Source organism: Electrophorus electricus, chromosome 6 (assembly GCF_041902795.1).
Source record: "Electrophorus electricus isolate QZ-2024a chromosome 6, ASM4190279v1, whole genome shotgun sequence".
Taxonomy (NCBI): Eukaryota; Metazoa; Chordata; class Actinopteri; order Gymnotiformes; family Gymnotidae; genus Electrophorus; species Electrophorus electricus.
The window spans coordinates 24,117,056-24,132,341 of NC_137502.1; the positions used below are offsets into that span (position 1 = coordinate 24,117,056).

Sequence of the window (15,286 nt, forward strand, 5' to 3'; positions counted from 1 at the left end):
TAAGTCATTTAAAATCTTTTTATATCATTGAATCCTACCCTTATGAGACCCTGTACAAGAGAGTGATGTTCAGGTCTTGCACACAAAGCTGCGTTTTATACTGAAAAATTAGGCCAAGACATATTAAAGGGTTACCCCCTTATCTTGGATTCTGTAAACACGTCTCATTGTGTGCTGGTGCAAGGAATCCCTTCCTGATGATATGTGGAGATGTAATTATTACGTGTTGCACTAATGCGAGTGAAGTGTGCACATCTGTCTCTCTGCCCACTTACCCGGTTAGCAACAGGTTTCAGATCTGAGCGAAATGCATGTGAGACGTAGAGCCCGTAAACTGTCGCTCACTCCTGTATGGTTAAACACTGCATGGAGAGGCAGGGAACAGAAACACAGGAAAGCAGAATAGTAGCATGAATGAACTCACTTGCATCACTGGCCCCCATAAACTCACGCCTTTATATAAAGAAGGGTGGTCTGTGTGTCTGTGTGTCTGTGTGTGTGTGTGTGTGTGTGTGTGTGTGTGTGTGTGTGTGTGTGTGTGTGTGTGTGTGTGTGTGTGTGTGTGTGTGTGTGTGTCTGTGTGTGTGTGTGTGTGTAATGGAGAGAGAGAGAGATGGTGGGAGAAGGCTGTAGACCTGTCTAATAGACATTGATGTTATAGCCTGAAATGGCTGTTTATGGCCGTGGAAGCTGCAGTTGGGCGAGTTCAGCGCTGGTGTGTGGAGACGAATGCTGGCTGGGTGAGTTCAGCGCTGGTGTATGGAGATGAGAGGGCAGATAAGGCAATGCAGTGATACAAACAGCCCTGGCCTGCGCTTTGAGGTTTTCATGTTTCACATTCCAAATCACAAACATACAAGAGCAAATGCAGGAGCCTTGCTTCTTTGAAGAGAACAGCGCGACCACAGTCAAAACCTTTTTCGTCTTTCTTTTTTTCCCCAAATGAAATACTTTTTTTTTTTTTTTTTTTTTTTTTTTTTTTTTTTTTTTTTACATCTAGCACCGCTGCCCACACTCAGAGGTCGCGTTCTGATTAAACCCTGTGTCCTGCACGTGTGTTTGAAACGGTTCCGAGAGGGACCTGCAGACTTGGGTGAGCGGACTGGGCGGGTCATCCGGGTGTAATGCAGCCGCATTTCTGAGACCAGAGACCCGTTAGCATCCAGACGTGCACATCGTTATAACGGTGGAAAATTCTTTGGCTAGCTACTCGTACACTTTTGGAGAGGAAGGGAGAGGTATGGATGTGCCAGCGTCTCGAATTGTTCAGCTCAAACTCATTCCTCTGAAAGTTTTATTTTAGTTGGTCACAGAGTGAAGCAGCCATTCTGATAATCAGGTTCTGCCATCTGTGGCCATGTTTGGGTGTAAGATATGAAACAGATATGAAAAAAGAAAAAAAGGAAAAGATATGAAAAAATATTTTTAGATGAAACATCAAGATGTTTCTTCTGAGAGCTGTTGACGCTGGCGTCTCGCGCGCTCTCTGCCGCTCGCTTGCAACGTGACTTTGAAGCAGGTGCGATGCAAAGTGTTGGTTCATCTTCGATACGCAAACCGCAAGTTGAAGGCGAGGAGGAGGAGGAGACAACGGAGCCGGCGGGCTCCTGGGCTCGTGCGGACGAGGTGCAGCTTGCCGTGAGCGGCGGGCGCCGCGCCGGCCCCTCCTGCGTTCCGACGCGACTTGCGCGCATACATGCCGGTACACCCAGCGCGGGTGTGTGCCAGCGTCTGGACGTGTGGAGCGACCATGATGGTGCAGGAGACGGCGAGGTGTTGAGGGAGCTAGAACAGTCAGCTTTTTAGGGGAGATCCACGGGCGCTCTTTCTCACACCCACAGAATGCATGCGCACACACACACACACACACACACACACACACACACACATGTGCGCACACATCACAGTTGCTCTTTTGGTCACTTATTCCTCAAACTTTAGCCAGGGGGCACGATGCACAATGATCTCAGCCCAGTGGAATTCACACAGAGAGTCCGGGCCCAGGACCCAGCACCCGACGAGAAATACTGCAGCCTTTGTCTCTCTTAGCCAGTAAACGCTGCACGAGGCCGTGTGCCTGGGACGACAGTGAGCAGCGTCAGTGATGCCACGATACAGACTCTGTCCTATGCTTGACCAAACACGTCAAAGCACCGATAACACAGATGGGATAGAGGAAGTTCAAAGTGCTACTCGGTGACGCACTCGGTGCTGCATGGTGACGCACTGTTGTGACGGTTTCGGGAAACCAAGCCCACATCAAGGCATCGACGTGTTTTTGACATGAAACACATGAAACCGTATGCAGCTCAAGGTTCTAAGCATGAGCTTAGGTTTCTGTTAACAGAGGCACCATCAGACTACATTTTACGTGGTACGTCCAGTGCTGATGTGTGCGTGTGTTTGTATGTGTGTGTGTGTGTGTGTGTGTGTGTGTGTGTGTAGGTAGTGGCCCCATCCAGCTATGGCAGTTTTTGCTGGAGCTTCTTACAGACAAGTCCTGCCAGTCGTTCATCAGCTGGACAGGAGACGGCTGGGAGTTCAAACTCTCCGACCCCGACGAGGTGAGAGGTCACGGGGCAGCGCCACGGTCGCTTGTGGGGGGATGGATCGGGTGTGTGGGCGGGGTACGTTCCAGAATGAGCCACACTGACAAAACAGCCTTTGTTTGCCTAAGGATGAGGCCTCAGATTAGGCGCCATGCTAGATAAAACTGGGCTATCGCCGGAGGCCATTAGTCAGGCAGTTTAATATAAAATTAGAAGAGTTTGCTTTTGGAAAAGCTCCGTATTTGTATCCAGTGCACTGAGGAAAAATGCCTTCTTCCACATGCACATTGTGTTCACCTAGGAAGCCAGCGATCTCTTTTTGCAGCTTGCTCTGGTCCCGCCTGCTCTCGGAGCAGGCCTCCCGTGCTGCGGCCGGGGCTGACGGCTGTGCCTCCGCTCTGCAGGTTGCCAGGAGATGGGGTAAGAGGAAGAACAAGCCCAAGATGAACTACGAGAAGCTGAGCCGTGGCCTGCGCTACTACTACGACAAGAACATCATCCACAAGACGTCGGGCAAGCGCTACGTCTACCGCTTCGTATGCGACCTGAAGAGCCTGCTGGGCTACACGCCAGAGGAACTCCACGCCATGCTGGACGTCAAGCCCGATACGGACGAGTGACCGGGGCGGGGCAGAGGCGGGGCGGGGCGGGGCAGGGCGGGCCCGGGGGGGGCGGGGACTCTCCCTCCTTCGCTCCGTTAGCAGCGGTTCGTCCATTTTTTGGGGGTCCGGTCACGTTGTGTCTTAAATACCTAGCCATGGTCCGGTTTTGTTTTTGGAGCTCACGGCTGCAGCCGTCACGGGAAGGGAGCGTAACCAAACCTTTTACCAAAGTGCATAGTCTGTAGTGTGAGTGTGTGTCGTGTCCGTACACGGCTCTGAGCAGAGGCCTGGAATTGCGCGCAGAGTGGCTAGCCAATCGCAAACTGCTTGGGGAAGGGAGGGACCAGGAAAGAATGAAGGACTCGTTCCTAAAATGGACATTTTATGGATGGAAAGTTCCTGTTATTAAATATGTTGCCAAAATTAGAGAGAAAAGGAGCTTCACAGAAATATATACTAATAAGTTACTCACTGTCACTGTCCCACTGCATAAGGCAGGGACACAGTTCTCAGATGGACCACAGAAAAAGTATTTTATTTTTTTAGGGTTTTTTTTCTGATACATGTTTGTGCCAGTATTATTTTTTGAGTTTATGGCTTGTGTGTAGATGAAGGGTTAATAATGCCAAATAGTTTAAAATATTTCCCCCACCACAAATCACACTTAAACACAGTCTCACAGGCATCCCCCCCCCCCCACACACACACACAAACACACCTGTTTAACGTCAAAGGTGGTTATTTTTTTGTACATAACTCCCATAACTGAAAGCTCTGGCAGCAGATGAGTGTTTTGCTCATGCAGTTCAGTTGAAAGGAGCACGTCGCACTCAAACTGAGAATGAGTGCCAGACGCAACTGAAAGTAGCCGTTTTCTTCTCAACGGCGGCGGCAGGAGGCCCCAAACACACCCGCCTTCGAGTTATGAGCAGAGGAGTTTCGGTCCTAACCAAGAGGACAATGCAGGCAGCTGTCTAGCACACGGCCCAGCCTCCAAGCCCTTACACTCGGACCGAGGACTTCCAGCGTCTCTTGCCTTAGCTATAAGTCTTCGTTGCCACTTCAGGCCCTTGGCCTTTTACGTGTTTCCATTTTGTCTTTCTCGTTGTCTTTGTGAGAGTTGCCGTAGGACAGCGAACGTGACAAGGTACGGGGTGGGTGTGGGGGTGGGTGTGAGGGGTCGCAACCCTGTCCTCTCGGGCTGGCGTTGCGGTTCGGCCGAGTGTGTCCAGGATCTGGAAAAGAGCCGGCCAGCTGCTCGGGACTTGGCCGCGCGGAGGAGCTCATCTTAAGGTCAGAAGCGGAGGTCGGTCGTGCGTGCGCTTTGTGGGCGTGGCCGGAGAGCAGTGGGGCTGAAGCAGGGAAGCTTTGAACCCAGCGAGGTTTGCGCTAAAAGGCTCAAGAATGTAGGGACGCAGCCAGAGACTGAAGTTCGTCGCGGAGTTTCATTAAAGAGCATAACAGACAGTAACGTTGCTGTTTTAGTAGCTTCAGATGTGAATGGTTTATTCTTTTAGCATTAGTGAGGGTTTGTACCCCATCCACAGAAACTTTAACGTGCCACGAAACTGGAAGCAACTGAGAAATATTGAGTAACCGGAGTGAAGATACAATTAGACAATGACAACGGCTCGTGCACACATATTAGATTGCTTTCATCGTCTTTCTTCAGTGGCGTAACGCTTTTCAACATGGCTATGGGACGCGGCGCATGTCATCGTCAGCGATTCGCGTCTCACGTTGCAGCCGCAGCGCCGTTTGTGGGTCGTGGGACCCTGCGGGGAAACGTCCCAGAGTGTTCGCCTGCAAAAACGGACGTTACTGTGGACGGCGGCGAAATGCTACCCGTGTTGACAGGGTTCCTTTTGGGATTGTCTATTTGTACAGATTGCGTTTCATAACTCGTTTATTAAAAGCCCTAGACTGAAAAAATATGCCACAGTCAGAGTATTAGTAACATCCAAATCCATACAAAAGCCCAGCCGGGACATTCAGAGCTCGTCCGCGCTGCTGAAGGACAGACAGGACGCCCCTTAAAGATGGCCCTTTGTCTTTCATTATGAACTGAACTGAGTAAATGCGTGGATTAAGTGTGGATTAAGTGACACGTAGGCCAAAAAAAGAAAAAGAAAAGAAAATCCAACTCCTACGAAAGAGGGCCTTAAAAACTAGGAGGCTGAAAGAGACATCTTTCAGCCATTCTAACGGATCTCCTGCAGGCAAAGACGCTGTGGTCCGTGGCAGTAATCTTATTGTCTCATGTCCATGTGGATTTAAAGTTTAAAAAAGTGCTATGTGACGCTGAATTCATTGTCTTATTTCATACTTCACGTCAAAATGTCACGTGGTATTATGTTGCATTGCGTCCGTCCCCGTCCCCCCTTAATTGATGAAAACTGTTAACTGTTGTCTTAAATATCAACCCTAAACTTTGTTATATGAGTGATAGTGATGGACATGTGTAAAGGTTTTTGCATAAACTTTGTGATGAAGGCATATCACAAGACTATTAATGGGGAAAACATTTTTTCCACTTGATCTTTTTTTTGTACAATTTAATATAGTGTTTCTGTATTTTTTTTCTTTTTTTTGTTAAATGAGAATTTTAATGTATTTAGTTCACAAGCATTTGAATATTTTTCAATAATTTATATTTTATAAACTTTGAAATATGAGACGCAGACAGGTGCTTTCATGGGAAAACAGTGCAGGACCAAATGTAGCGTGTTCTTTTTTTTTTTTTTTTTTTATTATACGAAGAAATAAAAGTTGCTATGATATGAAATGTAAAGACCTGTCTGCTTATACAGTGCTATAGAGAAATGGCTGATGCTGGCCCATCATTATGTTCCGCTGGAGAGTTTTATAAACGGTAGCTTCTATTTCTTATTGTACTTTAAATTGTTATGTTATAAAATGTACGTGAAAAAAAAACTGCCTCTCGGATTGTGTTTTGTGTGTGTGTGTGTGTGTGTGTGTGTGTGTGTGTGTGTGTGTGTGTGTGTGTGTGTGTATATATAGAGAGAGAGTGCATGCGCGCACACTCGCACACACACCACACACAGGTGGGATTTGGATTTTGCTTGCAGATGAAGTTGATTTTGAAAGTCTTTTGCATGCTGGGTTACTTCTGTGGTGAATTTGTGTTCTAGTGTATTAGAGGCCATACTTCCAATGTGCCACTGCATTCTTGCATTGCTAATCACTTCGCCTGTGGGCTATGTTAAGATGCATGAGACTAAGAGCGGCAGTTCAAACGCAACGTGTACGGAAAGCTTGCCACCTCAGCATGCGTTGGGTATCACTGAGCTTGCTTAGTGAGTTGGTTGGGTTCTTTCCATGATAACTAGAGCACGGGTCTAGAGTCGTGGGCATAAGCCTGGCCTTGGATTTAAACTAGTCTTGGTATCATCTCTCATCTAAGAGCTCGGGTTGAAGTAACGACCCCTACGCTAGCTGGGACGAGGCATGTCAGCAGCAGGAAGACACCAGACCCTTCATGACTCTATGATGAAGAACTGGGACCAGGCATGCCCTTAACCATGGCAGGTTTAATAAAGGGATAAATCAGGGCAGCTGGACCCTTTCTGGGCACATATTTGGGACAGGGGTAGGATAAGTACCACCCTGAGGGTGTGACTGTAGCTAATCGTGTGAAAGATAAGGGGAAAGCAGCGAAGATTAAAAATGTCTCTCCTAGTCACCCCTGCTAACAACTGTTACTGTGGTGGCCCGTGGTGGTGTCTGCATGTACTGAGCCCACTAATATTTGCGAGCTCCGCCATCAGTAAATTGCTTGAATCTAAATAAAAACACGCGAGGGCCATCTTTCTCACTCTAGCTTCTGTCTCTGTGTTTTCTACTCTTCAAAACAGTGGATAAGATTCTGTGGAGTCCACCTTCACTCCAAAGCAACCACAGATCAGGAGACTGTTTTAGTGCATGTGGAGAACTATATGTCTGATTTTCATCAGAGCGCTCATTTGTGGCTTATAAATTCGATTGCATAAGGAAAGCTATTGGCAAAAAGTCAGGTTCTTAAAAAAAATGTAAGTTACTACTAACTGCTAACACACACACACACACACACATGCGCGCATTTCAGGATATTCAGGCATTGTTTGGCAGCAATGTGTTGTGCTGGCACAGGTGGCTTGTCTCATTTCTCCACCTTCCCGTTCTTCAGCCTCACACACGCACGCGCGCACACACTTCTACCAGCCTACACTTGTCTTTTCACAAAGGGATGGTGATGACTGCTCTTCAAGCAAAAAAGAGCTGTCATGCGCTGACATAAGTTTTCAGATGGAACTTTCAGATCATGGCATTTGCCCTAAAAAAGAATCTTCTTGACCTAAAAGGTGTAATTATGAACTTTTGTCGTGTGTGTGTGTGTGTGTGTGTGTGTGTGTGTGTGTGTATATATATATATATATATATATATATATATATATATATATATATATAAAGTACCCTCCCAATATAGCACCTATACATATTCACAGCTAATAAGATATGTTTAGCTACTAAAGCTTGTTTATGAGCCCGAGTTAAGGTGACGGAAATGCCACAGCATACCTGTGGCTTTGTTGGTTCTAGCAGTTGGGGATTTCAAAGGGTAATTTACATATCTCGCTGAGGAAAGTTTCCATTGCATTTGATCTCAGAAAAAAAAAGAACAAGAATGAAAGAAAAGTGCAAAAGTGCGAAGGCGTGCCACACCTGGTGGCATTAGAGGCTTCTCTCTGTCTGCCTGTCACACACACGCACGCACGCACGCACGCACATGCAGATATGCACAAAAAGACAAAAAAAATACCCACATATACACAAACACGCACGTGCATACACCCACATATAGACAAAAATACACACATATAAATATGCGCATGTACGCAAATATGCACATACACACGAGTGCACGGGCTTCAAAAATTCTGCAGTAGAGTGCCTGGTGTTTTTATCCTCAGTCCAAATATTTATGCTAGGGACCGGCAGACTCCAGCTGTCTCCCGCGGCCCCAGCCAGAGCAGGCGAGACAAGTCCTTCCCAAATGCCCCAAAAGCTTCATTCGAGAGGCACCAAAAATGAGCTCGTCCCTGCGTGGAAGTCAGCTCTTCTAGGGCACAAACACAGGGTTTACCAAAAACTCACCATAAGTTTCATTTTTACATCACACGCACCATTCAAAATGCCACAGGGTACAGAGTTCAAACTAAGGAGAGCACCAGAAATAACTGATAACCTTCACCTAATGACAACTTCCAGTTTCACTTTATCATTACAACGATGGAATTTATTTTTATAAATACATTTTTCAGCAGTGAATCGCAATGTACTTTTAGCTGTAACTGCGACGTCCCAACCTCTGGCCGCTAGGATTCGTTTTATCAAGTGCAACTGTCATTACGTGCAGCAGTGCAATTAAATATATTGTCAGCACTGCTATGACGTGACTTGTGGTGTGGTGTGTGGCATTGTGTATGGCAAAGACATGCTGCGGAATGAGTGCACAGCTCTCAGCTCCGTGTGTGAGCTTGTACAGGCACCCCAAAGTGGAGATCAGTCGTGCACGTTAAGTCGCACTAGGCTGAAGGACATGATATCTGAAGCCCACCCCTCAACCATAGTTTCCTTTGCTCATGTCCCGGCGTCTCTGTGGCCTGGAGTCTATTCTGGGTGCACTGTCCTCGATGCACAAATCTGGTATTGGTCAAAAGAGGACAGGGATGGTGTGGGACATGTGAAGCTGTACCCCTCACCCCTGCTCCATCCCCACCCCTGTGTCTGTGTCAGGGTTCTTCTCAGGGTTCTGGCTAAGAGGGCACATCTGTGGCCTAAGGAACTTTCACAAAAGCCCTTTCGAAACGTTCGCCTTTTCGGTTAAAACGGAGACGCAACAAAATCTGACCTTTCCTGTGCTTTTCTCATCCTCTTTTTAATTTTTTTTGTGTGTGCGTTTATGGAAAAGAGATAAACGTGAGTCACCAGAAGCTTCAGAAATGGCATTTTGCCCAACACCCCCCACACACAGACACACCACACTGAAAGACTCAAGCGTTACCCTTCATTCCACTCTCCTGTCACGGCTCGGAGACGGAGCAGAGACGTCCTGGCACAGACGCGGCCACAGGTGGGAAGTGTATCATGGGGGTTTATGGGGGTCGTGGCTGGTGGGCTCACTGCCTTTAGCTCCAATTTGCATTTTTATTGCGCTCGTCCGGGCCTGTAGTAATGTCCCACTGAACACGGGAGACAACCCCCACCTCCCTAGCACCGCCCCCCTGCCCTCCCCCACTCCTCCATCCCCCTGCCCCACCCTCCTGTGGCCTCACCATGGCCTTCCCCAGGTATGCGCACTCTCGCCGGGCTGCGATGCATTCATGGGGAGCCGCGGGGGGCAACGTGGGCCAGGAGACCTGCCATTCGCTGACGGGAAATGAACCGACACTAGCGTGGGCTTTCCATCAGGAGTCCTGATTAAATATTTTTTTGTTTCAGACTGGCGAAGGTGGCCATGGGCCTGAGACACAATGGAGGGTAAGAGGCTGTCGCAAAGCCCGGCGACAGAGACGTGACGGCTACGCAGCAGGGACGGGGGCGGGTCAGCGGGGCAGGAGGAGACACGGCGTCCCTGCTCAATGGCTGCATTATCACCCCGCTGGCGTACAAAGAAGCGTCAGGCCAGCCATGCCTGATGGGTAATGCAGTGGTTGGTATTTGCAAGGGCACCGTGTTTGTACGGAGGGCGCCTCCTGTGCCCTTCTGCCCTTTTCACCGTATTTCGTTAGTCCTGGACTATCTGAACTGTGCGGTAATTGCAATTTCAGCTGTATGTTTGCTCTGTTTGTACAACTGCATGCAGGAGTATGTGTGTCTGTGTGTGTGTGTGTGTGTCTGTGTGTGTGTGTGTGTGTGTGTGTGTGTGTGTGAGTGTGTGTGTGTGTGCGTGTGAGTGTGTGTGTGTGAGTGTGTGTGTGTGTGTCTGTGTGAGTGTGTGTGTGTGTGTGTGTGTGTGTGTGAGTGTGTGTGTGTGCATGTGTGTGTGTGTGTGTGTGAGTGTGTGTGTGTGTGTGTGTGTGTGTGTCTGTGTGTGTGTGTGTGTGTGTGTGTGTGTGTGAGTGTGTGTGTGTGTGTGTGCGTGTGAGTGTGTGTGTGTGAGTGTGTGTGTGTGTCTGTGTGAGTGTGTGTGTGTGTGTGTGTGTGTGTGTGAGTGTGTGTGTGTGCATGTGTGTGTGTGTGTGTGTGAGTGTGTGTGTGTGTGTGTGTGTGTGTGTGAGTGTGTGTGTGTGTGTGAGTGTGTGTGTGTGTGAGTGTGTGTGTGTGTGCATGCAGCTGGATTAGTACAGAATCTGGTCTGTGTCCAGTTGCTGCTTGGAGCTTTTTCACTTCGTTTACAGGGCGCCAGCTGGAAGTCGCCACTCCTTTCCCAGGACATCTGCTCCCTCCGCCCACGTACAGCCTCTCCTCCAATCACGGCACGTCAAACCTCCTACCACTGAACTGTCGCTGGCCTGTGATTGGCCGAAAGAGGCAGAGCCCAGAAAGCGAGATCTCAGGCCTGAGAATTTTCCGAACCCCCCCCAGCCCACCCCACCCCACCGCACCCCTACACCCCCGCGGTCTCTTCCACCCTCACTTCTCAACATCTGCTTCCAATCACAGTTCCTCCTGAGACCCCCCCCCCTTCCCAAATCTACCCCACCCCCAAGGTCCTAACAACCCCCTCCTCAAGGGCCTTCATCAGAGTAGTCAGTCTGGGATTCGCCAAATGCACTTTCTGATCCCAGTTTGGCTGTAACTGAGATTCTCATCGCTTTATGAGGGCTTACCGAAAGCAGCACGGGCGTAGCAAATATGGCCCGGACCCGTCCGAACACAGCCATATTACCATGATAGACTGCTGACCGGGGACTGGATCTGGTAAGTGGTGTGAGAAAAGACGTCATCAGTGGGAAACTCACATTAACAAGACACACACGCACGCACACGTGCACACACACACAAAAGCTTTTTGAGAGGAGCGAGAATGGATGACCTGTTCACAAAGACTTTAGGCAAAACGCCTCGATTGACAGCCTGACGTTGAACATGACAGAGGAGAGAAAGAGAACAGAGCAAGGCATTAGCAGCGGCTCTGGACAATGCACCTACCCACATGATGTGAGAACGAGGGATGACAGGGGAGAGAGAGAGAGAGAGAGAGAGAGAGAGAGAGAGAGAAAGAGAGAGAGAGAGAGAGAGAAAGCATGCATGTAGCAGGCTGGGAATAAATGCACAGGTTAAGTGGAAGGCGAGAGGTCTGCTGGGTAAGATATAAATGTTTAAAGAGGGTGGTGTGTGCGTGGGGGTGGTGGTGCTGTATACACTTACAGCAAGACCACCAAACTGCTGCTGTAAGCAAGCTCTCCCACGCCATCGCTTCACTTGCAGGGCTGGGGTCAGCTTATTCTCCCTCTCCTCCATCATTCCAGCTTCATCCAGGCCCCCACAAAACCACAAAACCACTGTCCCTCAGAACACTGTGGCAGTTCTTTCTCCGTGTAGCTTTCAACCGTTCTGAACAAAACAAACAGCAGCGCCGGCTAATAATAACAGGTACTTTCCTTCAATACTCGTAGCTAAGTGTGCTGAATCATCATGGGCTTACACAAACACACCAGTGGAGCCACCACAAGGTTTCTTCTCCGAAGCTGCTTCTGTGTTGTTGTTTTTTTTCTTGCCGAATAACACGAGACACCCCCACCTTAATCCCTGTTTGAAAAATTAATTGGGTTGAAGCCAACTGCACAAAGACATTATACAAATGAAGCATAAACGTGGAAATGACAGCTCCTGAACCTCTCCAATGTTTCCTAATACCACCACTGCGTCCGCTTTGAATTCTTAAGAATACAGAGTGATTGTCTCAGCCGTGCTTGTGTAATCATAAGTGAAACATTTCTTTCTGAGGGAGCTGCCCTCGAGTACACGGTGCCGGCAAATTGCATCACCCGACAGCTACGTCAAAAGCACTGAGACATGCAGAGAGCGAGCCAGAAAACGGCTGCTGTAATAGTACTCAGATGCTCAGGAAACAGTAACAGCGTCTGCAGAATTGCCTAGTAATGTGGGAATGGTCCTTTCACATCGATGGTGGGACATAATACACAAGCACACAACCACAGTAACCAAGAGCCACGTTACTAGCTAAGTTAGCTTGTTTACCAAATCGGTGCATCTGTGGTGTGCGTGCTTTCAGCACAGACGGGCTGTTTTTAACAAACATGCGGGCCACGAATTTCTTCTTCTGGGCATTGTGACCCAACAGCAAGCCAGGGATCTTAAAGAGTCCAAGGGATTTGGGTCAGAACCAGAGCATTGGTCTTACACAGTATGGAAGACCGACAAATCTAGTGACGTGACCAGTCAAAATAGGTGCGTCCTGAACTGTATATTTTAGGAGCTTCTTTATCCTTGTGGGAAGCACCTGGTCATAAAAGCCGTTACTTTTTTCCAGTTGACCTCTGAACCTTCACACTGCATGAGACGGAGATCTGATTTACTGCCTCGTGGAGCTCAACTCCCTTCCATTATCTCTCTCAGGCCCAGACACGTTGCAAATGTACATCTGAGGAAGGCTTTTAATCTCACGCTTTTCCCCCCAAAAGGACACACACACAAAAAAAGTGCTGATGAAGTGTGAGGAGGTTTCTTCTCCTTTTCTCAACTGTATATTAAAAAATCTTTATAATGGTTAAAATCCAGCATGGCTGCCTTGTGCCTTCCAGCTGCCACTATGAACTATGGGAAGGGGGCAGTGTGTCCTGTTCTGTCTGCACCTCATAATGTGCTGCAGTCGTTTTAGTGGGTGCCACTACTGTGTGTGCCCACGCCTTACCATTTATAGGCAAAAACCAAACAAAACAACACACAAAAAAGGCAACTATTTTGAAATTCAAACAGCGTCAGAACCTTAAAACAGAGAAGACCGCAATACTAGCAGCCAAAGGAAAGACAAAGGCTTAAAGATAAAAAAAAAAAAAAACACGCCTTTTCCACAGTGACTCATGGAGGCTTGTATGCAGTGTGCATCTTGTCAGAGTCTTTTCCATCCTGAGTGACTGATATTCTCTAGAAGAGTGGAATCTTCTCACTTATCACTTCAGGTACTCAGTGCGTTCCTGATCAAAGAACCAGGTTTGGACTTCCACCTTCAGCCCCAATTCCTTGGGATTATATTTAATGGTAACGTCTGACATCATGCCTGTTAAGATATATATTAAACCAAGTGTTCTGGTGTTTTGAACTAAACGCATTGGCTTTTGGTAATGGTAATGACACTGCATACAGGACCCGAAACCTTCATTAATCCCAGGAGGACAGAAAGAAAGTATCTGGGGATGACACACACTTTAAATACTTTAAAACTATCAGGGAGTCAGTTGTGTGCTACATATCCTCTTGATTTTTTAGAATGGATTTATGATGAGCGATTTGAAAAGATGTTATTTTATTGCCGATAGACGGCACATGTTGCGCAGGGAAGTGGTCCTGGCAGACCAGTCACGCTAAATGTCAACATTAATTTCATGTTAACAGCACTGTGTGCTGCACGTGAGCGTCAGAGCTACTGAAACGTCGATGCTGTGGGAGACTCAAGACAAAATGGGGCACATTAAATGTGTAGCCTAAGCACTTTTTTTACATTCGCACTTTTTACATTTACAGCATTTGGCAGATACCTTTGTCCAGAGAGACTTACAGAAGTTGTAGTCTCTATCCAAAACATCCTTATGCTAGCATAGAGAGATTGATGCCAAGAATATTATCAGTATAAAGCCCTGGCTAAAATTGCAAAGAAGACAGAGAAGCTTTTTTCACCCATTTAAAATTTTTTTTATTTAATTGCATATAATATCTTGACAGCTTTGCATCTTTTTTAAGGTTTTAATTGTGTTTGAGAATAATTCTATGGCCCATACTTTGGGATGGACCAGTCTTTGCGTACAACACTTCCTTTAACAGTACAGTTGGTTTCATCGGGATTGATTCATTACCAACATGTCATCATCCTCACACAGTTAACTTTGGACACAGTTAATTTCCCTTCTTAGAAGAACAGAAAAAGTTTGTAGTTCCTGATTCACATAATCTGATTCCCATAGCCTTAGCTCAGAATTTTTTGTTATTCCCAAACTGTAATCTGTGATAAGACTGTGGTAATTTAAGAGATTGAATGGCTTTTTTTTCATGTGGAATTTAGAAACAGACCAGTAAAAAAAACTCTGGTCTGTTTCTTAGTGTAATATGCATCTTAGATATGTGATGTAACTACATATATGTGCAATACCACATAAAGTAAAAAACCTACACGAATTATTGATCAAGCAATGTGATCTTTGTTTCGACACTCTGTCACCTGCTGTTGACAAAATAAACTTGTTGATAAACTAAACTTCTTGCATGCAAATACCAAGCGCTCTGATAACGAACTGGCAAATTTGTCTAAAAACGCAGTCTGAGTGGTTTAAACAATGAGTAGGTTTAAAAGTGAATAAATGAACTAAGCACACATTTCCAGTTTCGTGAAAGGACTCCTCTGGTGTCTCACTAACTGGGGTGAGCTGAGCTCTCGGGACGAGGGGTGGTTAAGACTCCCAGACCATTCCCAGCAGCACCTCGGGAGTCATAGGTGAGCTGGCTGAGGGCAAAAAAAATCACTCAATAACTACAACCTCACACAGTACCTGTAGCTCACATCCTTCTTGGCACACCTACAACTGAGCTTGAGCCAGCAGTACACCTCATAAACAGGGCAGACAAACTCAAGACTGTATTGACCCCCATATGGTCGAATGAACCACTGGATCCCCCTTAAACCTCAACTAAACACCCTTTTAAGGCTCTTATAAATGTACTTCATTTAAACAAACCAACCAACCAAACCCCTAAAGACATATACTCTGATTTTTCTAGATTTAGCTTAGTTGTACTAGTGTAAGGATACGTTTTCCAAGGAGACAATAAAGCACTTCTGCGAGTATCTTTTAAAATTCAGGTATGTATATATTTCCAAATCCAAAACTTTGCTAAGATCTTAATGTTATTAAGCTCAGATCTTATAAGTTATTACCTTATCTGGGCATCTAACGT

The 15,286-nt window shown here is 46.9% G+C and overlaps 1 protein-coding gene and 1 long non-coding RNA gene across 4 annotated transcripts in view; one reads left to right on the forward strand and one right to left on the reverse strand.

Annotated features, from left to right (window-relative positions):
• Positions 1-5,904, forward strand: part of ets1 (ETS proto-oncogene 1, transcription factor) — a 36,564-nt gene extending 30,660 nt beyond the window's left edge. For all 3 annotated transcript variants that reach the window (XM_081716057.1, XM_081716058.1, XM_081716059.1), the window contains 2 exons: positions 2,446-2,564; positions 2,954-5,904. In XM_081716057.1, the coding sequence (XP_081572183.1) occupies positions 2,446-2,564; positions 2,954-3,169 (335 nt within the window). In that variant the 3' untranslated portion in view covers positions 3,170-5,904. The remainder of the gene's footprint in view (positions 1-2,445; positions 2,565-2,953) is intronic.
• The window catches only part of LOC145658585 (uncharacterized), a 42,283-nt gene that overhangs the window by 11,956 nt on the left and 15,041 nt on the right, over positions 1-15,286 (reverse strand). The window lies entirely within an intron of this gene.